General features: G+C 39.0%; 1 protein-coding gene across 1 annotated transcript in view; it reads left to right on the forward strand.

Annotated features, from left to right (window-relative positions):
- Nucleotides 1–4009, forward strand: part of LOC150077356 (xylosyl- and glucuronyltransferase LARGE1-like) — a 1505345-nt gene extending 1501336 nt beyond the window's left edge. Inside the window, exon 24 of the mRNA XM_090385866.1 lies at nucleotides 3916–4009. Within this exon, the coding sequence (XP_090241992.1) occupies nucleotides 3916–4009 (94 nt within the window). The remainder of the gene's footprint in view (nucleotides 1–3915) is intronic.
- The last annotated feature ends 22925 nt before the right edge of the window (nucleotides 4010–26934 follow it).

Genomic DNA, 26934 nt, shown 5'->3' on the forward strand with positions numbered 1-26934 from the left:
ACATGGAAGACTACTGTACAAATTAAAGCAGTATGGCATTAAGGGAAAGTTGCTACAATGGATAAAAGGATGGTTGAGTGGGAGAAGACAGAGTGGTGGTCAGTGGGTGCTGCTCTACATGGACTAATAATGGAAATAATAAAATAATAAAACTTTAATGTTAAAGTTACCAGATGATACAAAAGTTGGCAGGGTTGTTAACAGTGGCATATCCAGGTATCATCGTAAGGAAGAGCATGGCGACCAGGCATTTGAGTTCTTTTTAGAAGGACTCCTGCATTCTTCTTCTTTAATTTCAAATTTTTGGTTAAGGGGGACATATGCCCTCTCTACCTACCCCTTAATACGCCCATGGTTGTTAATAACAGTAATGACAGGATGCTGTTGCAACAGGATCTGGAAAAGTTTGGTAGATGGGCTGAGATTTTTTTTTTTTTTTTTGATTTGGTAGTTGTTGGCGCATCGGCTTCTGTGGCCATATTGCACCTCCCAAGGTTTTTGCAGTACTTTGATCCAAGCCCGAGGCGGGAATCGAACCCGCGACCTTTGGATTGCCGGGCAGGTACTTTACCCACTCGGCTAGCCCGGTCGGCCATGGGCTGAGAAGTGGCAACTGAAGTTTAACATTGACAAATGCAAAGTACTGCATACAGGTAGCAATAACCCCAGAGAAATGTACCAACTATGTGGTGTTACACTCAAGGTAGTGAAGAAAGAAAGAGACTTTGGGGTAATTGTGCCGTCAGATATGAAGTTTTCTGAGCAGTGCAGACAGGCTGCCAGAGTAGGTCATGGGATCTTTTCAATGATATACAGGAATTTTGCGAGCAGGGATAAGGAAGCCTCATTTTAGGAAGGATGTAGATTTGCTAGAATGAGTACAGAGAAGAGCAACAAGACTGGTGAAGGGAAAAAAGGGGTGCTTTTATGAAGAAAGGCTTAAGTTCTGCAAATTGCAGTTTCTGGAGACTATGCACCTGCAAGGTGATCTGATTGAGGTGTATAAGGCCTTGAATTGATTGAGCAGGCTTAATACTGAGGGGATCCTTCCTCTTACTCTGATTGCAAACCTGAGGGGGCATAGATTCAATCTGAGGAGAGACAGTTATACAATTGATGTGTGGTAGTTTGCCTCTAACCAGTTGGTAGTTGATTGTGGAGCAAACTTCTATCTGTTGTTGTGGAAGCTGATAGCTCAAATAAATTCAAGGCAGAACTAGTCAAACATTTGGAATGAATGGATAAGTGAAATGGAAAGGTTTTTTTTTTTTTTTTTTTTTTTATGGTTGATGCTGTATAAGCTTGCTTTCTTTGCATCATGTGCCTCTATTAATGCTAATGCTAATTTCCAGATTTCCATGGGTCGCAGCGTACAGTAAACACACCAAATTCCTATGTTGTTACCCTGGATCCTAGGTTAGGGCATTGGATCCCAGAGATGCTAATCTGGAAGCCCAGCAGCATCACTCTTCGTCTACAGGTGCCCACATTGAGGGGCTCAAATAGCAGAATGATGTAAGAAAACTCTGAAAAGAAAATTGTGGAAATACTTTACAGTTAATAATAGGAAGTAAATAGATCTATTATTATAAAAATTTGACAGATGTATTAGACCACCCGCTGGCTAAAGCACGTCTATCCTACAACTGTCTTTCCTCGGTTTGAATTTATGTCCTCTCAGGTGATTATTCTGAACAAGAGGAAGAATCCTATCTGTATTGAGCAAGCTCAAACCATTCAAGGCTTTATAAACCTAAATCAAATCACCTTACAGGTGCCTAGTCTCCAGACACTGTAATTTGCAAAACTTATTTCCATTTGCTAATCTTGTTGCCCTGTACTTGTTGCAGCAGCTCTACATCCTTCTTAAATGCCTTTGATGTTTTGACCAACACCTCAAATTCATCAAATTTATTTACCAAACTCCTAGCATTGGTGTACACACCAAGTATACATGCACCTGTTCTTAGCTACCCTAACATAACACATGTATTTACTTGTTCTGCAATGACTCCCCACAGTCTGTGAAATCCCCTGCACCTTGTTTTCCAGGCTGCTGCTCATTCCAGTAGAAGCAGTTGAAGAATCACTTTCACCTCTGCCAGCGGCTACTATTAATCTATTAGTCTGTGTATCCCCCCAAGCTAGTAGTTTTCCGACCCACCTAACACTGCCTCGATAGCATCAGCAAATATTCTTGCACCCTTTCTATTTAAGTGTATCCCATCCCTGTAAAAGCAGTCTCTCCTGTTAACAAGCTCAGACCAGGCTGAAATTGTTGAAGATAAACATAAGAAAGGCACCTGGGGTGGATGGGATCTATCCAGTTATATTAAAGGAGACAGCAAAGGAAGTAAGCAAATCCTTAGCCATAATTGTGAGAGCTTCCTTGGACTCAAGGGAGGTAATGCTAATTAGATTCAAATTATAATACCTTATTATGATAGATCTATTATAATGAAACCTATTGAAGCAAGTAAAGTTGAAAATGAAAAGGCAGTCTATAATAATCTTTATGTTCAAACCTATAGTAAGAAGAATCTTGGTAACTTTAGCCGATATAATATTGCCAATAAGGTTAGAATAACTAAGTAGAAAGGTTCTTTGATAAATGGTTATTTTCCTAACTGTACTGTGGAAGTATCTCTTATTTCTCCAGTTTTAAAAACTATTTCTATTACTTATAAGATAAGAGATTTAAATAGTGAAGAAATAAGGTTTTTTTTTTTTTTTTTTTTCAAGAACAACAGTTAGTACAAATATAATAGGCAAGATGATGTTTATCAGATAGAAAAGATTATTAGAAATAAAGGTAATACACATCTCTTCAAATAGAAAGGTTATTCAGATACTTTTAATTCACAGGTATATAAAGAAGATCTAATTTAAATTGAGTACTGTAATGCCCCATGCTAATGTATGAATTTTTTCAGATAATATTTTTCTGTTATCATCAAAAGGGTTGAGAGCTTTTTTATTTACTTCTACTGGTTCATGCTTTTTGCTTCATATTAGATTCTTGTTGTTCTTTTTTCTTAAATAAACACTTTTTATGTTCAAAAATATTATTCTGTTTTTAACTCCTTTTCATTTCTTTTCCACTTTCTTACTAACTTTATATATATAAAGATGGTATGTTCTTTTTTTCTTGGCTGATGCTGTATAAGGTGGCTTTCTTGCATCATTTGCCACTACTAATACTTCAGGAGACAGGCACACCTGTTCAGCCATCTCTCTGTAGCGATGGTTTTCAGTAGCATGGAAAGCACACTCTCTCTATCAGAAAACACTCTCATTTGGTTGTATGTAGCTACTCATGTACCAGTTCACAATGTTTTCAAATTTACAGCAATGGCTGAAGAAAAAACCGGCAACAGAATCAGCAGTGATATTTACCGATGCTTCTATTTCTGCATCCCTCCCATTTTCCTTAGGAATAAAAGAACTAGATTTTAACTTTCTTTGGAGTTTTCAAATAAATGTATAGAATATGTTGATAATTTAAAATCTGCTGATCTGAACTTTGAACTCTTGCATATAAAGACTATACTTGAGGCATTGCTTTTCTAAGTGTTTTATTGGTTTATTATTTATTGTTAGTGGTAAATTTTATTGCCACTTAGAGAGAATTATTTCTGTAATACTGGTTTTATAATATTATGGTTTTATGTTGGATAAATTTTATCACATACACAAACTGTTCCAGAGAGTACTTAATGGGGGAAAAAAGTTGCCACCCATAGCTCCATCATATTTTCCAATTTTGCAAATATTAACCAGCTGGTTTTAAAATGTCCAGTTTATGCAAATTTCTTCTTAAATTTCTTTATTTAAATGGCTGTAACAGTTAAAACTTTGTAAAACATTTTTGTTTGTATTAAATAGAAAGTAAAAGTAATTTTTTCAATCTTTCAGATGCCTCAAAATACTAAAGACAGAATTTGTTAGAGATTTGTCTAGAAGATATGGAAAACAATTTTCAGCAGAGAAAAGGAAATTAAAAAGATAGCATCACTGAAAACATAGGTTCTGAATACGTTTTTCTCAATGTACGATATCCAGCTGCTAGTAACCATATACATTTAAAGACTTTGGATTTATTCCCAGCTTTTAGTAACAGGACACAAATCTAGTGATATATGTGGACCTGGCATCAAATGTCCGTTGTTTTGCTCCGTGTGTGTGTGTGTGTGTGTGTGTGTGTGTGTGTGTGTGTGTGTGTGTGTGTGTGTGTGTGTGTGTGTGTGTGTGTGTGTGTGTGTGTGTGTGTTGTAAGCAGAAATGACTGTCAGAGACAAGTTTATCTTGCCAGATTTTATGAAGGAAATTAATATTTAAAAATGCAATATTGTCAGCATTAATAAACTATTCATGTGAGTAGAAGCAACTGCTGATCTAAACTTTGAACTCTTGTGTACAAAGACTGTACTTGAGGCATTGCTTTTCTAATTGTTTTATTTGTTTATTATTTATCATTAGTGATACATTTTATTGCCATTTAGAGAGAATTATTTCTGTAATACTGGTTTTATAATATTATAATTTTATGTTGGATGAATTTTATCACATACACAAACTGTAAAATGTAAAACACTTAATTCCACACTTGTTTTTTATACATGTATATTTTGTTAAATATAAAAATTATAGGAGTGTTAGAATAAAAATGTTGACTATAAATATTTATATATCTCCAAGGACTTCAGCTGTAAAAATACTTTGAAATTCTTTCTTTTTTTTTTCCTTGTGTACATTTTCATGTGTTTTGTATTCCTATTCCCCACCTCATTTTATTTCATATTTTCAAATGCAAATAATTAAAAATTCCATTTCTTGTAATGTGCCATCCAAAAACACATATATAGGCAGAATTTATTTGCGAATTTTTTAAATTCATAATTTGGTAGGAAAGATTCTGCTAAACTATTAGACTTAAACTTTGTTAGCATATGAAATATATAAAATTACCACTGATATACGAGTAGAAATGTTTAAAGAGATATATATGTATTACATTAGAACCTCATGAATCTGGCATCTGCGAGGATGTAACGCCCTTTGCAGATTTTTTAGAATTTCAGTTTTTTGAAGGTTATGCATATAGCCTTAATATTTAGGGATAATTGGTTATTTTTGTTAATTAATACAATAGCTCTGAGCTCTGTAATCTCCACAGAATGAATCACCATCATTAAGCCAAAATGTTAGTCACAACTGTGAGATTGGTCCAGTAGGTAATGTACTTGCCTAAGAAATGAAAGTCGCTTACTTGAATGCTTTCCTCCAGTATTAGTGTTGTGATTGTCCAACATTTTTTTAATATGAGATATAAATAGATACCTCATATTAAGAAGATAATATGCCTCACAAAATGAATGATTCTGTACATTGAAAATATGTGATGACAATTATATAGTCTAAGAAATATGTAAACAGAGAGATTGTCTGATGCTTGGAAATTATTATGAAACATAATACAGTACATAAATTTGGCGCTATGATGTTTGATGTTCTTTTAAAGTCCAGCTAGCTTATTTTCCCTCTGCCTTTGTACAGTTTCACTACCCTCTGAAAAGTATTGAAAACATTCTGCATTTTGGAATTCTGATTTTTGAGGTTCTACTGTATATTTCTAGTTTCACTGGCAGCGTTTGTCTTGTAATTAGTTATTGTTTTGTTAGAATGCTCTCTATCTATATTTTATTCGTGATTGAAAACTCTCTTGAAAAACTTCACAGAAGATTGTATAATTAATATATAATTGTGATACAACTAATCAATAATTGTTTAAGTAAGCAGGGACTATATAAAAGATTTGTTTTTGATAATGTTTATCTTATATTCTGAACAAACCATAAAATTTGATATCAAAGATGAAAAAAAAATTATTTTTGTCATTGATAAACTATGCCAATTTGAAGAATTATATATAACAGTTTATTGTATCTAATACATGATTTACTATACATTTCTCTTTTCTTATCTTTATTCTTTTCAAAAATCGATCATCAGAGGATGTTCCAAAAATTATGACAATAAACTTTAAACTGCTTTTTTTTTTTTTTTCTAACAAATAGAAATCTAAACTTTTCAAAAATTTGTTTTATTGTAGCCATAGTAATCTCTTCCGCTTTCCTTTCAAGAACTTAAATTGTTAAAATTCCATAAGCTCCATATAACTTCCCATCTTATAAATGACTAGAATACCATGAAAATTGGATGTGTGCAAACTTTTATTATATATGTATCACTGATTTTTTTGCTTCTTTAAGGTATCTACCAAAATTTCACCACATTGTATCTTTAGTTATTTTTTAATATTTTGAGTTTTATGAAATCTTAAAATGAATGTCGTTAAGTTATGAGAGTCATTTTTATATACAAAGTATATCAAAATGACTCTCATAACTTAACGGCATTCAATTTAATGACATTCATCTTAATGACATTCAGTATAATCTTTTCAATATATATTAATTTTAATATATATTCTCTCATGTTTTTTTTGAAACAAGAGAAATTCATAAATGAAGTTTATTTTGGTAAATTTCATTTAAGAAAACATCACATGAAAGAAATTAAAGTAATTCAGAACAATATATATGTACTTTATTATATATATTACTTTATAATTTATAAAAAATCTGAATACATTAATACTGCTTAAAGAATTTCAGAGTGTACTAAAATAAGAACACTTCCATACAAGAAACAAATAATATTGACATTACTGTTTTATATTATGCAGTACTTAAATGCTATAAATAAAATATTTTCTAATTAGAGAAATTGGCCATACATTACTAAGAAAGGATTTAAAATGCTATGAAATAATGAAAAAAAATTTCTATTTCTTTCCCTTGGTATTTGATGCCCTCTTATTTCTTGGATTATGTATACAGGTAGGCCCTGATTTATTCCTTGAATTATGTTCCACCTCCTCAGGTGGAACCTAACTGACGCAGCGTAAATTGAGGAAGAATTATAATGTATTTAAATGAGATAGATGAGATAGGTCCCTTCACTATGAAAATTTAACCATAAGAGTTAATTTAAGTTTTTTTTATATATTAAATATTTGTGGTTATTTTATAATTATGAGATATAAATAATATTTATAGATAAAATATAAGTAATAAAATAAAAATTTAACTTCGTACTTCGTTCCAGTAGAGCAATCTTTGGAGGATGTAGTAACACCACTGTCTGTTTCCCCTTATTGATGTTCTTTGACAGTGGTGTAATGGGGCGGCATTAATGGGATGGGCCTGATGGAGTGTCGACCGGTTCTGCAGATTCTTTGGCCTTAGAAAAGAACTGCAGCAATGATGTCTGTTGAGTCTTTCTCTCTTCTAACATATTGTAGTAGGGCTTCAATATGTTAGCTCTTTGGATGAAGGAGCTCTGCATTCCCAGTTTGGGTCATTATCATATAGAGTTTCACTGCCTGTTTGTATTTGTGCCAAAGCTGATTGAAGTGTCTTTGTGGTGAGGGTCCTAATTGGCACAATCTCCTGCTCTTCCTCTTCAGAATCCAGTTTAGCCAGTTGAGTGGCCAGCTCCCCTAAGTCCTCCTTTGAAAGCGGCTCACCATGGCTTTGCAGCAACTCACTGACATCATCAATGAGTTGATGATGTCAGTGAGTTGCTGACATTGACATCTTCAGCCACTGTTGAAACTGGCTCAAACTCAAGAAATTAAAATACTGCATCAGGCAACAATTCCCTCCAAATGCCATTCATGCATGATTGTGACACTTCTTTCCAGATTGCAGCAATGTTATTTGTGGCCTTAAGGATGTTGTTGGACCTCCAGTAGTTCCTCACAGTCGCTGAGTTAGATGCCTGCACTGCCTCAACAATCCCTTTGAAGGTTATACATAAATAGTACACCTTGAAGGTCACAATAAGGACCTGATCCATTGGCTGCAACAGTGAAGTAGTGCTGAGTGGCAAATAAACGATCTTCACATTTCCCATTAAGAACATCATTAGGGATATCTTCAAGGTTAACAATGTCGTGGAGCATTGTCTAGGATTAAAACAACATTTTTGGGCAAGTTGTTTGCTGCACAAAATTGGGCTGTCTCTGGACAAAAGTATGAAGTGTACTATTCATTAAAAAGGGCCTGGGTCATCCATGCCTTCTTATTAGAGTGCCAGAAAACAGGAAGTCCATTCTTCACAATGCCCTTCATAACACGCAGATTCTCTGAATGGTACACCGACATCAGCTCTAACTTAAAAGTGCCTGATGCATTACCACCTAGAAGTAATGTAAGCCGATCTTTTCCAACCTTATAACCAGGGGCAGACCTCTCTTCACAGGCTATGTACAGCCTACAAGGAATCTTTTTCCAGTACAGCTCATGCAGACTGCTGCACTTTGCTCCACCTTTACCGTGCACTTGTCTGATCTAAATTAGATTATGGCTTCCAAGTATGCGCCTCGGCTAGAAACAGTGTACTACGGTGGCTAGACCCAGTTCATCACCAAGCCATGCGTATTGCTACTGGCACATTTAAAACTTTCCCTGTCCAGAGTTTATACGTCGGAGCAGATGAACCACTACTGTCCCTGCAACGAAAGCAGTTGTCGCTAAAATATACTTTTAAATTGAAATCCCTGCCAGAAAACCCTACGTGGACATTCATTTTCGAACCATGATGGGAAACTCTTTATAACACCTAGATCCAGCAGATGTTTCACTCTCTTTCTGAGTGCTCTTTCAACCTTCGTTTCTGCTGGATCCCAAGCCACATTGGGATCAGTGGTAATGAACTGGCAGATGCCACGGCCAGATCACCAGAACCCTGTCAGACTGACAACTGTCCCTTTGGTATCTGTGTTCAAGAGCTGCTCAGAGAGCTCAGCATTAGGGTGGACAATGTTGCCCAGTCACCAAGGCAACTACTTCCACCCTGGTATGCTCGCCTACCATCATGCGACTTTTCCATCAAAAATTGGGGTAAGGCCACCACTCCACCATCCGTTTACTGACAACTCAATGCTGCCCACCGTGCCCAGTACCCTGACTTCTTGCTTGCTTTCCTGATGGTTCAAAGTCAGAGTCATCTGTCGGATCTGCTGTCATGTTCCCAGATCACATGTATTCTAGTTGTATGCTATACAGTTAGACTTAGACCACATTAAACTCACATGTACCAAAGGTGTATGGTGTATACTGACTCTCTAAGTATACTGCAGGCTTTATCAGAGACCAGGTATAACCCTCATTCATACCTGAACTAGATCCAGCTGACATTTTACTCTCTTTCTGAGTGCTCTTTCGACCTTTGTTTCTGCTGGATCCCAAGCCACATTGGGATTAGTGGTCATAAATGGCAGATGCCACAGCTAGATCACCAGAACCCCACAACACTCTTTGCCTGTCAGTTCCCTATACAGACTATAGGCAGCTGATACATGAATAAATTACTCTCCCAATGGCAACAATCTTGACATGAGCAGGTCACAAACAAGCTATATCAGATAAAGCTTGTCATCGAATGCTGGCAGTCTTGTTTGCACAGGGACCTTAGAGAGGTTGTTCTAGCTCACCTCTGCATATGACATAGTAGATGCAATGACATAGTCATCGCATCTACATTCACACATGAGGAGTTATTGAGGGAGGGGAATGCCAGAGATGAATTAAACTCTGGCAGTGAGCTAGATGATTTTGTAATAACTCAGAGGAAAGTGGAGGAGAAATTGTTGAAGATAAACATAAAAAAGCACACGAGGTGGATGGGATCTATCCAGTTATATTAAAGGAAGTAAGCAAACCCTTAGCCATAATTATGAGAGCTTCCTTGGACTCGAGGGAGGCACCCATGGACTGGAGATGTGCAAATGTGATCCCAATTCACAAAGGAGGATCAAAGGGTGACACAAGCAATTATATACCTGTTAGTTTAACTTCTGTTCCAGGGAAATTAATGGAGGCACTGGTTAAAGAAGCACTGCAGGATCTAGGCAAGACTTCAGTTATAGCTCGAATTGTTTGTTATTGTTTGTTATTTGGTTTTTAGGAGCATTAGCAACTAAGGCCATATTGCTCCTGGATATACAGTGGCATTCCCTGACCTTTCTGCATCCTCCATATTTGGGTTCGACCCCAGTCTAATCAAGAAGTGTGCGCTACACACTGCTGCTCCTTCCTGTCTGGCTACGGAGGTGCCTGTATTATAGCTCGGACACAGCTCGGTTTTGTTAAGGGGAAGTCTTGTCTGACCAATTTGATTCGATACTATGATGTGGTCACAAAGGAACTGGATGCAGGGAATAACTTTGATATCATATATTCAGATCTTAGAAAGGCTTTTGATACTGTTGCACATGGAAGACTGCTGCACAAATTGGAGCAGTGTGGCATTGGAGGCAAATTGCTGCTATGGTGGGAGAAGACAGAGAGTGGTAATTAATGGACACTGCTCTTTGTGGACTGATGTTATTAGTGGAGTCCCTCAGGGGTCAGTGTTGGGTCCATTGTTGTTTTCTGCATTTATAAATGATATTGATGATGGTATATCAGGGTTAATGTCCAAGTTTGCAGATGATATGAAGGTCAACAGGGTTGTCAAGGACACTAATGACAGTATGCTGCTGCAATAGGATCTAGAAAAGTTGAGCAGAAGAGCTGAGCGGTGGAAATGAAGTTTAACATTGGCGAATGTAAAGAACTACATATGGAAAGCAGAAACCCCAGAGTAGCGTATCAACTCTGTGGTAATACACTGATAGTGGTAGAGAATGAAAAGGACCTGGAGGTAATTGTGCAGGCAGATGTGAAGTTTTCTGAGCAGTGCAGAAAACTTCTTGCAGATAGTCTGCAAGAGTAGCTCATGATGTCTTGTCAATGATATTCAGGAATTTTTCTAGCAGAGATAAGGAGGTGATTATCCCCTTGTATAAGGCAATGGTCAAGCCACACGTTGAATGCTGAATACAGGTCTGGAAGCCTCATTTTAAGAAGAATGTAGAGTTGTTGGAACAAGTACAGAGAAGAGCAACAATATTAGTGAATGGAACGAAGGGTTGCTCTTACGAAGAAAGGCTTAAGTTTTGCCGATTACAAAGTCTGGAGACTAGGCACCTGCGAGGTGATCTGATTGAGGTGTACGAAGCCTTGAATGGTTTGAGCATGCTCAATGCTGATGGGATTCTTCCTCTAGCCCAGAATAATCACCTGAGAGGGGATAAATTCAAATTGAGTAAGGACAGTTGCAGGATAGATGTGCGGAAGTTTGCCTTTAGCCAGCGGGTAGTTGATTGGTGGAACAGACTTCCATATTTTGTTGTGGAAGTTGATAGCCTAAATAAATTTAAGGCTGAGCTGGACAGGTATTTGGAACGAATGGAGGGGTGAATTGGGAGTAGATTTTTTTTTTTTTCTTTTCTTTTGGCTGATGCTGCATAAGCTTGCTTTCTTGTATCATATGCCTCTACTAATGATAATCTTACGCATGCATTCTTTGCTGAGGGCAGATGACTCTCCTATGTGTGAGGATTGTGATACCTTTTTAACTATTTGTCATATTTTATCCGAATGTTCACGATATAGACAGGAACGTTTTATCTATTTTAATGTTTTTATATGATTCTGACTGAGCCTTATACACTTAGTCAGATTTTATCTGACAACAACAATCTGCCAGCTGTTTTTAGGTTTTTAAAATCAATAAACCTTTTCTCCTGTACATAAATATATTTTTATATTAGTTTACCTCTTATATACATATATATTTTTTATACATATTTAAATAGTGACCTAAGTAATTAATTCAGTGAAATTTTTGCTGTATCTTATATGGGATAACAGCAAAAATTGGCGCATTATAGCCCTAGTTACTGATGCACCATTAAAACCCAAACAAACCAAAATCCAGTACAGCCCATTTCATCAACATTAAAGACCAAGTCTGGTTTGTAACAGCCTTCATCCATTAACCTTTGGAATATGGGAGAATATTTCTCAAAACCTGCAGTGCTAGCCCGCCTCACCAGTAATTTTTACATTGTGAATTCCGGTCTGGTTTTTGAACAGGGAAACCAAGCCCCTGCTAGCTAAAAATGATTCCGTCTCTCCCAATTCCTCATTAATTTCATTAAACAAGCTCCTAACCTTGTACATAACCACTGCTTGTGTTACAGGAATGTTATTGTCTCACTCCTTGAATAAGTTGTTCTAGAAACGCTTACATTAACAATTCCTGTATGAAATTGATTGACCTCAGCATTATTCATAATGGTCGTAACAGTAGAAGGTGCTAAGTTTAAGGTCTTGCACACCTCCGAATGCTACTCACCAGATTCCGTATGATGAATAATGTCCATTTTCACTTCAATCTTTAGATTTGCGGCTTTTTTAACGTGTGCAGGCACAGATTCACCACTATGCTTAGAATATATGGTTGCACAATTTATTTAAAATAATAAGAATTAGTAAAAAATTTAGAACTACAGGGCTCAATAACTTCCATGATTTTTTTAATATATTAAGAAAGTAAGAGATTACCTCAATCTTTTTCGTGGAATGCTTCCAGTTAATTCTCTCCCAGATGTAACGAATAAAATAAGATGAAAAAAAACGAATTAATGAATTTCCTCACTCATAGAGATAAGACCAAATCCAATGCGCAACGGAATCAAAAGCCCCAACCCGACCAAGAAACACATCAAACCACCACAGAAAGACCATGAGTGCGAGAAGACATTGTATCAGAATAAATAGTTAAAACTGCTTCCAATAATAAATAATTAAAATCACAATTAAAAAGATTAAAAACACGATTAAAATTAAAAGGATTAAAAGTTACAATTTGGATGAATACTCAAATTAAACAAATTGCACAGTTGTTTCCCTTCCTTAAGCAGACCATGCTTTTTGGTTGATAGCAGTGTTCACAGGACGGGAATATCCCGAATATTTGCGTGTGTATTTGACTCTGAAATAGAGAGATTATTTATATTGGTGCTGCCAGAGAGGAACACCGCTGTCATGAAAGGGTGTACCTAGTCAGCAATGATTTTTATGTAGGCGGTAGATGTTAGAGTGCCAGTCACATGGATGACTGGACCCCCAGGGTATCCCAGCAGAACATTGCCCAAAGCATGACACTGCCGCCGCCAGTTTGTTTTCGTCCCACGATGCATCCAGGCATCATCACTTCCATTAGCATTAGCATTAGTAGAGGCATATGATGCAAGAAAGCAAGCTTATTCAGCATCAGCAAAAAAAAAAAAAAAAAACACACACACCACTCCCATTTCACCCCTCCGTTCGTTCGAAATACCTGTCGAGTTGAGCTTTAAATTTGTTTAGGCTATCAACTTCAACAACAAGTGATGGAAGTCGGTTCCACCAACCAACCACCCGCTGGCCAAAGGCAAATTTCTGCACATCTATCCGACATCCGTCCTTCCTCAATTTGAATATATGCCCTCTGAGGTGATTATTCTGAGCAAGATCAAGAATCCCATTGGCATTGAGCATGCTCAAACCATTCAAAGCCTTATACACCTCTATCAGATCACCTCGCCGGTGCCAAGTCTCCAGACTCTGTAATTTGAAAAATTTAAGCCTTTCTTCGTAAGAGCAACCCTTCGTTCCATTCATTAATCTTGTTGCCCTTCTCTGTACCCGTTCCAGCAGCTCTACATCCTTCTTGAAATGAGGCCTCCAGACCTGTATACAGTACTCAAGATGTGGCCTAACCATTGCCTTATACAAGGGAATAATCACCTCCTTATCCCTGCTAGAAAAATTCCTGCATATCATTGACAAGACACCATGAGCTACTCTTGCAGCTCGTCTGCACTGCTCAGAGAACTTCATATCTGCCTGCACAATTACCCCCAGGTCCTTTTCATTCTCCACCACTGTCAGTGTAGTACCGCAGAGTTGACACGTTGCTCTGGGGTTACTATTTCCCATATGTAGTACTTTACATTTGTCAATGTTAAACTTCATTTGCCACCTCTCAGCCCATCTGTTCAACCTTTCCAGATCCTGTTGCAGCAGCAGAGCGTCAGTAGTGTCCTTAACAACCCTGCCAACCTTTGTATCATCTGCAAACTTGGACATTAAACTTGATATCCCATCATCAATATCATTCATAAACACCGAAAACAACAATGGACCCAACACTGAACCCTGAGGAACTCCACTAATAACATTAGTCCACGTTGAGCAGTGTCCACTCTCTGTCTTCTGCCACTCAACCATCCCCTTATCCATAGCAGCAATTTGCCTCCAATGCCACACTGCACCAATTTGTGCAGCAGTCTTCCATGTGCAACAGTATCAAAAGCCTTTCTAAGATCCAAATATATAATATCAAAGTTATTCCCTGCATCCAGTTCTTTTGTGACTGCATCATAGTATCCAATCAAATTGGTTAAGGGCAGGTCAGGCAAGACCTGCCCTTAACAAAACCATGCTGCGTCTGAGCTATAACTGAATTCTTGTCTAGATGATCCTGCAGTGCTTCTTTAACCAGGGTTAATCTATGTTGCCATTAATTTACCTGGAACAGAAAAACTAACAGGTCTATAATTACTTGTGTCAGCCTTTGATCCTATTTTGTGAATTGGGGTTACATTTGCACATCTCCAGTCTATGGGTACCTCCCCTGAGTCCAAAGAAGCTCTCCTAAATATGGCTAGGGGTTTGCTTACTTCCTTTGCTGCCTCCTTTAATATAACTGGATAGATCCCATCCACCCCAGGTGCCTTTTTTATGTTTATCCTCAACAATCTCTCCTCCACTTTCCTCTCAGTTATTACAAAATCATCCAGCTCACTGCCAATGTTTACTTTACCTACATCATTCTCCTTCCTGAATAACTCCTCATGCGTGAATGTAGATGCAAAATACTCGTTTAGATTGTTAGCCACCTGAGCAGGATCCTCAACTGTTGAACCATCAATATCCAGTGGACCAATCTGATTCATCCCTTTCCTTCTTGAGTTTAAATGTGTAAAGAACTCTTTTCTGTTTTTCTTTGCATCTTTTGCCAAGGATTTTTCGTAGTCTGCCTTTGCCTGCCTAATCTCCTTTGTGACTTGGTTACAGACCAACTTATATCTATCATAGGCTTCCATGTCACCCATTAATTTGTATGTATCCCATGCATTTTTCTTCTCTGCCACATGTCTCATTAGTTCATCTGACAACCATTTAGGCCTAAACCTTGAACAATATTTCTTAGTTGGTATATAAAGCCTGGTAGCCTCCAAGATTAGTTCCTTGAATGCTTCCCATTTTGAGTTTGCTGTTGGTAACATCATCAGTTGGACCCACTGTATAGAATTTAAATACTGTCTCAGACCATCATAGTCACCTTTACGAAAACAAAAACCCTTCCCTTTACCTCTGATGGTAGTTACTTCCTTGAGTAAATCCCACTTCAACACACTGTGATCACTGCCACCTAGTGGTTCATTTATCTGCAGATTCTTAATGCATGAAGAATCACTACTGATAATCAGATCAAGAGCATTGCTCCCTGTTGTTGCCTCACGAACATGCTGATGTAGAAAACAATCATCCAATAAATCCACAAAAGCCTTGCTAGTGTGCGAGTGACCAACCCACAAATTCCAGTCAATATCTGGGAAATTAAAATCCCCCATTATAAGACTCTCTGATTTACTGGCCCACTCTATTTCCCTGTACAATATCTTATTATAGTCATCAGAGTCATTAGGCCTATAGCACACTCCTACTCTCAATTTTGATTTCCCTATGCTTATGTCACACCAAACTGACTCGACACTGCCCTGTCCATCGATGTCGACTGGCTTCACTTCCTTGGACTTTATGTGTTTCTTAACTAATAGCATAACCCCTCCTCCCCTCCTGTCCTGTCTTTCCTTTCTATACACATTGTATTCCCCAAATTCCAGTTCCGCATTACTTATATCTGTGTGACACCACGTTTCTGATATCCCAACAATATCTGCCTTTGATGTTTTGAGCAATACCTCAAATTCATCAAATTTATTTACCAAACTCCTAGCATTGGTGTACACGCAGGTATACATGCACCTGTTTCTATTCTAAGCTACCCTAACACAACCCATGTGTCTACTTGTACCGCAATGACTCCCAGCAGTCTCTGAAATATACTGCATCTTGTTTTTCAGGCTTCTGCTCATTTCAATAGAAGCAGTGCAAGAATCACTTCCACCTCTGCCAGTGGCTACTGTTAATCTATTAGTCCTTGTATCCCCCCCAACTAGCAGTTTTCCGGCCCACCTAACACTGCCTCGACAGCATCAGCAAAAATTCTTGCACCCTTTCTATTTAAGTGTATCCCATCCCTGTAGAAGCAATCTCTTCTGTTAACAAGTACAGTCCAGGCTGAAAAAAATTCTACCCCCTGAGCCTTGCACAATCCCTCCAGGGCCGAATTGATCGAAAAGGTCTCATCATATACTCCCTCCTATCGTGTCTGGGCAGAATTGCAGACACTTTCAAATTCAACCCTAATTCTCGGCTTTTTTTCAACAGTGACCTGTACTTGCTAAGTAATTCCGCCGGTCTCCTACTCTTAATATCATTAGTGCCAACGTGTACAACTATATCACCTTTTGTGCCCTTAAAAGATGATATCCGCTCTACAATGTCATCAACCTTTGCCCCTGGCAGACATACCCTGGTCCTATTCCACCTATCCTTTTTACAAAGCATGTTCCCCATTTCCCTGACAATAGAGTCACCAACAACTACTAGTTCCTGTGGGACCAGCGCATTCTGCCTAGAGGGCTGCCTCTATGTTGCCTGATGACCAAGTGCAAGCTCTGGCGTTGATGTGGGCAGCTGAGAGCTTGATGGGTCCCTCAATTTATTTTCTTCGAGGGCATCCACCCTGTCCTTCAAGCTCTCATAAAGGCCCATAACAACGCTGAGTTGTCGCCTGATTTCCTTGCACTCCTTACATCGTGCACACACAAAGACATCCCCCTTGGTAGTATCATGTCCCGTACCCAACTGCTCCGCAAACATCAAGCAAACAGTGCATTTTAAAAGCCTGTGATTCAGAGGGCAACTGCCCCCCTAAGTTCTCCCCTGAACCACAGCACTCCCATTATCCCCCTTGGCAGTATCATGTCCCGTACCCGACTGCTCCGCAAACATCAAGCAAACAGTGCATTTTAAAAGCCTGTGATTCAGAGGGCAACTGCCCCCCTCAGTTCTCCCCTGAACCACAGCACTTCCCCAGATAAACGACGCATATGTACCTAGTCATCCACATGGTGCAACAGGAAATGTGATTCATCAGACCAGATGACCTTTTTCAACTCATTCAAGGTCCAGTTTCAATGCTCATGTTCCCATTGTAGGCGCCGTTGCCGGTGAACTGTGGTTAGCATAGGCACTCAGAGCAGCTACGCAGCCCCATTTTCAGCAGGGTTTGATGTACCGTGTGTTGCGACACATTACTCCCGTTACATGCATTCCAATTACCAGCAAGTTGAGCCATAGTCACCCTTCTGTTGCTACGTACCATCCAGGAGAGCCTTCGAGGATCGATGAGCCATGATCGTCCAACACCCTGCCGGCGGTTCATGGATTTCCCCTTTTCAGACCACTTTTGGTAGGTACTAACCGCGGCTGATTGTGAGCATCCCATCAGCTGTGCCTTTTCAGATATGCTCTGGCCTAATCATCTGGCCATTACAATTTGGCCTTTGTCAAACTCACTTAAGTCTCCTGCTGTTCCCATCTGAAGAACAAGAGTAACACTGATTAACGGAGGTCAGTATCAGGTCCAACCCAAGCATGCGCCATAGTTCACCTGCAGTTGCTTCGATTTACATAATGTTTTGGCTCGTCGGTGTAAATGTATAGTTTATATTGACAATTTATATTTATGGCTGGGATTAGTAATCACAGGCACCTCACAATTGATGGCTAGTTAGCATATACCGTTATTTGCTATGATAATAGCAAAAGGTTAGGCAGGCAAAGGCAGATTATGAGAAATCTTTGGCAAAGGATGCAAAAAAAACAAACAACAAAGAGTTCTTTACTTATGTAAACTGTAGAAGGAAGGGGATGAATCATATTGGTCCACTTGATATTGATGGTTCAACTGTTGATGATCCTGCTCAGGTGGCTAACAAACTAAATGAATATTTTGCATCGACATTCACACATGAGGAGTTATTCAGCAAGGGGAATGCCAGAGGTGTATTCAACTCTGGCAGTAAGCTAGATAATCTTGTAATAACTGAGAGTAAAGTGGAGGAGAAATTGTTGAAGATAAACACAAGAAAGGCACCTGGGGTGGATGGGATCTATCCAGTTATATTAAAGGAGGCAGCAAAGGAAGTAAGCAAACCCTTAGCCATAATTATGAGAGCTTCCTTTGACTCAGGGGAGGTACCCCTAGACTGGAGATGTGCAAATGTGACCCCAATTCACAAAGGAGGATCAAAGGCTAACACAAGTAATTATAGACATGTGAGTTTAACTTCTGTTCCAGGAAAATTAATGGAGGCACTGGTTAAAGAAGCACTGCAGGATCATCTAGACAAGACTTCAGTTATAGCTCAGACACAGCATGGTTTTGTTAAGGGGAAGTGTTCTTTCAAAATACCTGACCAATTTGATTGGATACTATGATGTGGTCACAAAGGAACTGGATGCAGGGCATAACTTTGATATTATATACTTGCATCTTAGAGAGGCTTTTGATACAGTTGCACAGGGAAGACTGCTGCACAAATTGGAGCAGTGTGGCATTGGAGGCAAATTGCTGCTATAAATAAAGGGGTGGTTGAGAGGGAGAAGACAGAGAGTGGTAATCAATGGACACTGCTCATTATGGACTAATGTTATTAGTGGAGTCCCTCATGGTTCAGTTTTGGGTCCATTATTCTTTCTGTGTTTATAAATAATACTGATGATGGTATATCAAGCTTAATGTCCAAGTTTGCAGATGATACAAAGGTTGGCAGGGTTGTTCCTGTTGCAACACGATCTGGAAAGGTTGAGCAGATGGGCTGAGAGGTGGCAAATGAAGTTTAATATTGACAAATGTAAAATTCTACATATGGGAAACAACAACTCCAGTGCAACATATCAACTCTGTTGCACTATAATGACAGTGGTAGAGAATGAAAAGGATCTGGGGATAATTGTGCAGGCAGATATGAAGTTCTCTGAGCAGTGCTGATGGGCTGCAAGAGTAGCTCATGGTGTGTTGTCAATGTTATACAGGAATTTTTCTAGCAGGGATAAGGAGGTGATTATTCCCTTGTATAAGGCAATGGTCAGGCCACACCTTGAGTACTGTATAGAGGTCTGGAGGCCTCATTTTAAGAAGGATGTAGAGCTGATGGAACAAGTACAGAGAAGGGCAACAAGATTAGTGAATGGAACAAAGGGTTGCTCTTACAAAGAAAGGCTTAAGTTTTGCAAATTACAGTGTCTGGAGACTAGGGACCGGCAAGGTGATCTGATAGAGATGTATAAAGCCTTGAATGGTTTGAGCATGCTCAATGCTGATAGGATTCTTCCTCTTGCTCAGAATAATCACCTGAGAGGGCATAAATTCAAATTGAGGAAAGACAGTTGTAGGATAGATGTGCGGAAGTTTGCCTTTAGCCAGCGGGTAGTTGGTTGGTGGGACAGACTTCCATCCCATGTTGTGGAAGTTGATAGCCTAAATAAATTTAAGGCTTAGCTGGACAGGTATTTCGAACGAACGGAGGGGTGAAGTGGAAGTTTTTTTTTTTTTTTTTTGGCTGATGCTTCATAAGCTTGCTTTCTTGCATCATATGCCCCTACTAATGCTAATAATAAAAGTGTATCCCAACTTTTCTGCCACATATAAATTCCTAAGAAAATTTGAATGAGGTGGTGCTGTCTTTGAGTCACTACAAGCATCTTGTAACTCAAAAGAATAACTATGACTTTTATTTCAACTGTAGACAATGGAAGAAAAATGGATAAATTTTTTCTTTAAATTTACTTCCTGTCATTTTTAAATCTTATTTCAGTAATTTTGTAAATTTTGTTTAATAGTTTCATAAATTTAATTTCAGTTTTGCTATCATTTGCCATTACAATACTAATTTTGTGAAATTAGTATTAGCTAGTGGTAAATGATACAAGAAAGCAAGATTATACAGCATCAGTCAAAAAAAAAAAAAATCCCATCCAAGAATTGGTCTAGTTCTTCCTTGAATTTATTCACACCATCCACTTCCACAAAAGCAGATAGTTTGTTCTAACAACCACCTGCTGGTTGAAACTTCCACACTTATATCTTGCAACTATCCTTCCTCAATTTTGTATTTGTGCCCCTAGGTGTGTGTAGTCTCACCAAGAGAAAGAATGGCATCAACTTTGAGTTTAATCAGTCCATTCAAGGCTTCAAACACCTCAGCCAGACCTACTTGAAATAACCTAGTCTCAAGAAACAGCAGTTTGCAGAACTGAAGCCGTTCTTGGTAAGCGAGTAAATTAGCATTAGCATTAGCATTAGCATTAGTAGAGGCATTTGAAGCAAGAAAGCTTATGCAGCATCAGCCAAAAAAAAAAAAAAAAAAAAAACCACTTCCACTTCACCCCTCTGTTCTTTCAAAATACCTGTCCAGCTGAGCCTTAAACTTATTTAGGCTATCAACCTCCACTACAAGGGATGGAAGTCTGTTCCACCAACCAACCACCCGCTGGCTAAAAGGCGTCTCCGTAGCCAGGTGGGAAGGAGCAGCAGTGCATAGCACACGCTTCTTGATTAGACCGGGGTTCGAGCCCGTCACCACCAAATACGGAGGATGCGGAAAGGTCAGGGAATGACCACCGCATATCCAGGAGCAATATGGCCTTAGTTGCTAATGCTCCTAAAAACCAAATAACAAACAACAAGCTGGCTAAAGGCAAATTTCCGCACGTCTATCCTACATCTGTCTTTCCTCAATTTGAATTTATGCCCTCTCAGGTGATTATTCTGAGCTAGAGGAAGAATCCCATCAGCATTGAGCATGCTCAAACCATTCAAGGCTTTATACAGCTCTATCAGATCACCTCACTGGTGCCTAGTCCCCAGACACTGTAATTTGCAAAACTTAAGCCTTTCTTCGAAAGAGCACCCCTTTGTTCCATTCACTAATCTTGTTGCCCTTCTCTGTACTCGTTCCAGCAGCTCTACATCCTTCTTGAAATGAGGCCTCCGGACCTGTATACAGTACTGTAGGTGTGGCCTGACCATTGCCTTATACAAGGGAATAATCACCTCCTTATCCCTGCTGGAAAAATTCCTGTATATCATTGACAATACTCCATGAGCTACTCTTGCTGCCCGTCTGCACTGCTCAGAGAACTTCATATCTGCCTGCACAACCACCCCCAAGTCCCTTTCATTCTCAACCACTGTCAGTGTAGTACCAAAGAGTTATTACGTTGCTCTGGGGTTGCTGTTTCCCATGTGTAGTACTTTACATTTGTCAATGTTAAACTTCATTTGCCACCTCTCAGCCCATCTGCTCATTTCCAGATCCTGTTGCAGCAGCATAGTGTCAGTAGTGTCCTTGACAACCCTGCCAACCTTTGTATCGTCTGCAAACTTGGACATTAAGCTTGATATACCATCTTCAATATCATTTATAAATACAGAAAACAATAATGGACCCAACACTGAGCCCTGAGGGACTCCACTAATAACATTAGTCCACAATGAACAGTGTCCATTGATTACCTCTCTCTGTCTTCTCCCCCTCAACCACCCCTTTATCCATAGCAGCAATTTGCCTCCAATGTCACACTGCTCCAATTTGTGTAGCAGTCTTCCATGTGCAACAGTATTAAAAGCCTTTCTAAGATCCATGTATATAATATCAAAGCTATTCCCTGCATCCAGTTCTTTTGTGACTGCATCATAGTATCCAATCAAATTGGTCAGGCAAGACTTCCCCTTAACAAAACTATGCTGTGTCCGAGCTATAACTGAAGTCTTGTCTAAATGATCCTGCAGTGCTTCTTTAACCAGTGCCTCCATTAATTTTCCTGGAACAGAAGTTCAGCTCACAGGTCTATAATTACTTGTGTCAGCCTTTGATCCTCCTTTGTGAATTGGGGTCACATTTGCACATTTCCAGTCTATGGGAACCTCTCCTTAGTCCAAGGAAGCTCTCATAATTATGGCTAAGGGTTTGCTTACTTCCTTTGCTGCCTCCATTAATATAACTGGATAGATCCCATCCACCCCGGGTGCCTTTCTTGTGTTTATCTTCAACAGTTTCTCCTCCACTTTACTCCCAGTTATTTCAAGATTCTGTAGCTTACTGCTAGAGTTAAATACACCTCTGGCATTCCCCTCGCTGAATAACTCCTCATGTGTGAATATCGATGCAAAATATTCATTTAGTTTGTTAGCTACCTGAGCAGGATCATCAACGGTTGATCCATCAATATCAAGTGGTCCAAATCTGATTCATCCCCTTCCTTCTAGAGTTTACATAAGTAAAGAACTCTTTGCTGTTTTTCTTTGCATCCCTTGCCAAGGATTTCTCGTAATCTGCCTTCACCTGCCTAACCTCCTTTGTAACTTGGTTGCATATTATTATTATTATTATTATTATTATTATTAATAGCCATATAGTACAAGGAAGCCTGAGGCTTATGCTGCACCAGCAAGAAAAAAAAAAATTTCTGAGTTACCCTTAGAGAGAGAGAGAGAGAGAGAGAGAAGTAGAAGGGAATCACCAAGAAAGAGAAGAATGATGATATCCAGCTCAGGACCCTGGGTGTGCCAAGCCCATACTCACTAGATGTGAGCCCCTGGGGATAAATATCAACTTGTATCTATCATAGGCTTCTGTGTCATGTGTTAATTTGTAAGTATCCCATGCATTTTTCTTCTCTGCCATATGCCTCATTGGTTCATCTGACATCCATTTTGGCCTAAACCTTGAACAATATTTCTTACTTGGTATGTAAAGCCTAGTAGCTTCCAAGATAAGTTCTTTGAATGCTTCCCATTTTGAATTTGCTGTTGGTAACATCATCAGTTGGTCCCACTGTATAGAATTTAAATACTCGCCTAGTCTATCGTAGTCACCTTTACGGAAGCAATAACCCTTCCCTTTACCCCTAATGGTAGTTACCTCTTTGACTAAATCCCACTTTAGCACACTGTGATCACTACAACCTAGTGGTTCATTTATCTGCATATTCTTAATGCATGAAGAATCACTACTGATAATCAAGTCAAGAGTATTACTCCCTCTAGTTGCCTTCCGAACATGCTGATGTAGAAAACAATCATCCAATAAATCAACAAAAGCCTTGCTAGTGTGTGAGTGACCAGCCCCCAAATTCCAGTCCATATCTGGGAAATTAAAATGCCCCATTATAAGACTCTCTGATTTACTGGCCCACTCTATTTCTCTGTAGAATTTCTTATTATACTCATCAGAGTCATTAGGCCTATAGCACACTCCTACTCTCAATTTTGATCTCCCAATGCTTATGTCACACCAAACTGACTCAACACTACACCGTCCAGCGATGTCGACTGGCTTCACTTCCTTTTTTTTTATGTGTTTCTTAACTAATAGCATAACCCCTCCCCCCTTCCTATCCTGTCTATCCTTTCTGTAGACGTTGTACTTCCCAAATTCCAGTTCTGCATCCCTTATATCTGTGTGACACCACGTCTCTGATATCCCAACAATATCTGCCTTTGATGTTTTAAGCAATACCTCAAATTCATCAAATTTATTTACTAACTCCTAGCATTGGTGTACACGCAAGTATGCCTGCACCTGTTTCTATTCTTAGCTACCCTAACACAACCCATGTGGCCGACCGGGCTAGCCGAGTGGGTAAAGTACCTGCCCGGCAACCCAAAGGTCGCGGGTTCGATTCCCGCCTCGGGCTTGGATCAAAGTACTGCAAAAACCTTGGGAGGTGCAATATGGCCACAGAAGCCGATGCGCCAACAACTACCAAATAAAAAAAAAAAAAAAAACAACCCATGTGTTTACTTGTACCGTAATGGCTCCCAGCAGTCTCTGAACTATCATGCATCTTGTTTTTCAGGCTTCTACTCATTCTAATAGAAGCAGTGCAAGAATCTCTTTCACCTCTGCCAGTGGCTACTGTCAATCTATTGGTCTTTGTCTCTGCCCAAGCTAGCAGTTTTCCGACCCACCTAACACTGCCTCGATAGCATCAGCAAATATTCTTTCACCCTTTTTATTTAAGTGTATCCCATCCCTGTAGAAGCAATCTCTCCTGTTAACAAGTACAGTCCAGGCTGAAAAAAATTCTACCCCTTGAGCCTTGCAAAATCTTTCCAGGGCCGAATTGATCGACAAGGCTCTCATCATATACTCCCTCCTATCGTGTCTGGGCAGAATTGCAGACACTTTCAAATTCAACCCTAATTCTCGGCTTTTGTTCAACAGTGACCTGTACTTGTTAAGTAATTCTGCCGGTCTCCTACTCTTAATATCATTAGTGCCAATGCCAACGTGTACAACTATATCACCTTTTGTGCCCTTAAAAGATGACAGTAAGAGTGTGAGTTTCTGGGTAAAAAATCTTTTGTTTCCTTCACCAACCCTGTTGCCCTTCTCTGCACCATTCCAGGAGATCTACATCCTTCTCAAAATGAGGCCTCCAAACGTGTATACAGTACTTAAGATGCTGCATTACCATGGCCTTGTACAATGGCATAATCACCTCCTTATCCCTGCCAGCAAAGTGCCTGTATATCACTGACAAAACCCAATGAGATCTTATTGTAGCCTGCCTGCACTGTTCAGAGAACTTCATATCTGACTACGCAGTTACCCTCATGTCTTTTTCATTTTCCATTGCACTGAGTGTAGTACCACACAGCTAGTATGTAAATCTGGGATTACTGTTACCCATCTGCAGTACCTTGCATTTGTCAAAGTTAAACTTCAACTGCCATTTTTCAGCCCATTTTTTCCAGATCTTGTTGCAGTAGCTTATCTTGATTACTGTCATTTATATCAGACATTAAGTCCGACAAGATGTAAGACATTAATGACTTAATATCAGACATTAAGACAATTATCATTAATAAATATTGAAAACAGCAATGGGCATAGCACTGAGCCCTAGGGGACCCCACTAATAACTAACATTAGCTCACAAAGAGCAGTGCCCATTGATAACCACTCTTTCTTCTCCCACTCAACCATCCTTTTATCCACAGCAGTAACTTTCCCTGAATGCCACATTGCTCTAGTTTGTACAAGTCTTTTATGTGCAACGGTATCAAAAGCCTTCTTGAAATATAAGTAAATAATACCAAAATTATAATAATAATTTTCTGTTTATACTCCGGCACTACAACCAAGTCAGTAGAGTTTACAATAAATCGTCAGTACAAATATTTATTGTATTTAGTAGTAGTGGGCTTGAACCCCGGTTCACTCAAAGAACGTGTGCTATGCACTCTTGCTCCTGACCACTGGGCTAAGTTATATTTTGAATCCTGTACCTTTGTTACTGCATTTTATTATTTAATCAGTTTGGTTAAACAAAACCATCCCTTAACAAATCCATACATGCTATGACTGCAATATAATTGCATTCCTGTTGAGATTGTCCTGCATATCTTCTTTAACCAGTGGCTCTATTACATTCTCTGGAACAGATGTTAAACTAACAGGTCTCCCCTGTAATTACTCATGTCACCTTTTGGTCCCCTTTATGATTGGGGAAGCATTCTCACATCTCCAGTCCATAAGGACTTCCTCCAAATCCAAGGATGCTCATAATTACAGCTAAGGGTTTGCTTGCCTCCTTTGTTACCTTCTTTAAATTATTGGATAGATCTCATTTTTTTACATGCAGCTTTTTTACATTTATTTTCACAATTTCTTTTCTGCTTTCCTTTCACAAAAAGTTATCACAAAAGCTCCCTGTTAGAGTTTGATGCACTTCTGGCATCCCTTTCTGTAAAGAAATCCTAATCTGTGAATATAATTACAAAATACCTATTCAGTTTGTCATCAACAGTGAAACCATTTACGTCAAGTGGCCAATGTGATTCAACTACTTCCTTCTACCGTTATAAGTAAAAAAGTCACCGCAATTCTTTGCCAGGTACTTCTTGTAATCTGCTTTACTTGAAGGCGCCTCCGCAGCCAGGTGGGAAGGAGCAGCAGTGCGTAGCACACACGCTTCTTGATTAGACCGGGGTTCGAGCCCGTCACCACCAAATACGGAGGATGTGGAAAGGTCAGGGAATGACCACCGCATATTCCCGGAGCAATATGGCCTTAGTTGCTAATGCTCCTAAAAACCAAATAACAACAACAACAACAGCTTTACTTGAAAACAGCAATGAAACGCGAAACCTCCTTTGTTACTTGATTACAGATTACTCTGTATTTACCATCATCGTCGGTATCACCTGATAATTTATATCCATTCCATGCATTTTCCTTCTATCACAAGTCTCATCAGTTCATCTGAGATCCATTTAGGTCTAAGCCCTGAACAGTAATTCTTGGTATAAAAAGGAATAGCTTCTATGATTATTTCCCCAAATAGTAATTTAAATTTGCTTTTTGTAACATCAGCATAGATATATTTGCTGATGCTATCGAGGCAGTGTTAGGTGGGTCGGAAAACTGCTAGTTTGGGGGGATACAAGGACTAATAGATTAACAGTAGCCACTGGCAGAGGTGAAAGTGATTCTTGCACTGCTTCTATTGGAATGAACAGCAGCCTGGAAAACAGGATGCAGGATATTTCAGAGTCATTGCGGTACAAGTAAACACATGGGTTGTGTTAGGGTAGCTCAGAATAGGAACAAGTGCATGTATGCTTGCATGTACACCAATGCTAGGAGTTTGGTAAATAAATTTGATGAATTTGAGGTATTGCTCAAAACAGCAAAGGCATATATTGTTGGGATATCAGAGAGGT

Source organism: Mastigoproctus giganteus, chromosome 12 (assembly GCF_048544385.1).
Source record: "Mastigoproctus giganteus isolate SK-2022 chromosome 12, ASM4854438v1, whole genome shotgun sequence".
In the NCBI taxonomy this organism is placed as follows: domain Eukaryota; kingdom Metazoa; phylum Arthropoda; class Arachnida; order Uropygi; family Thelyphonidae; genus Mastigoproctus; species Mastigoproctus giganteus.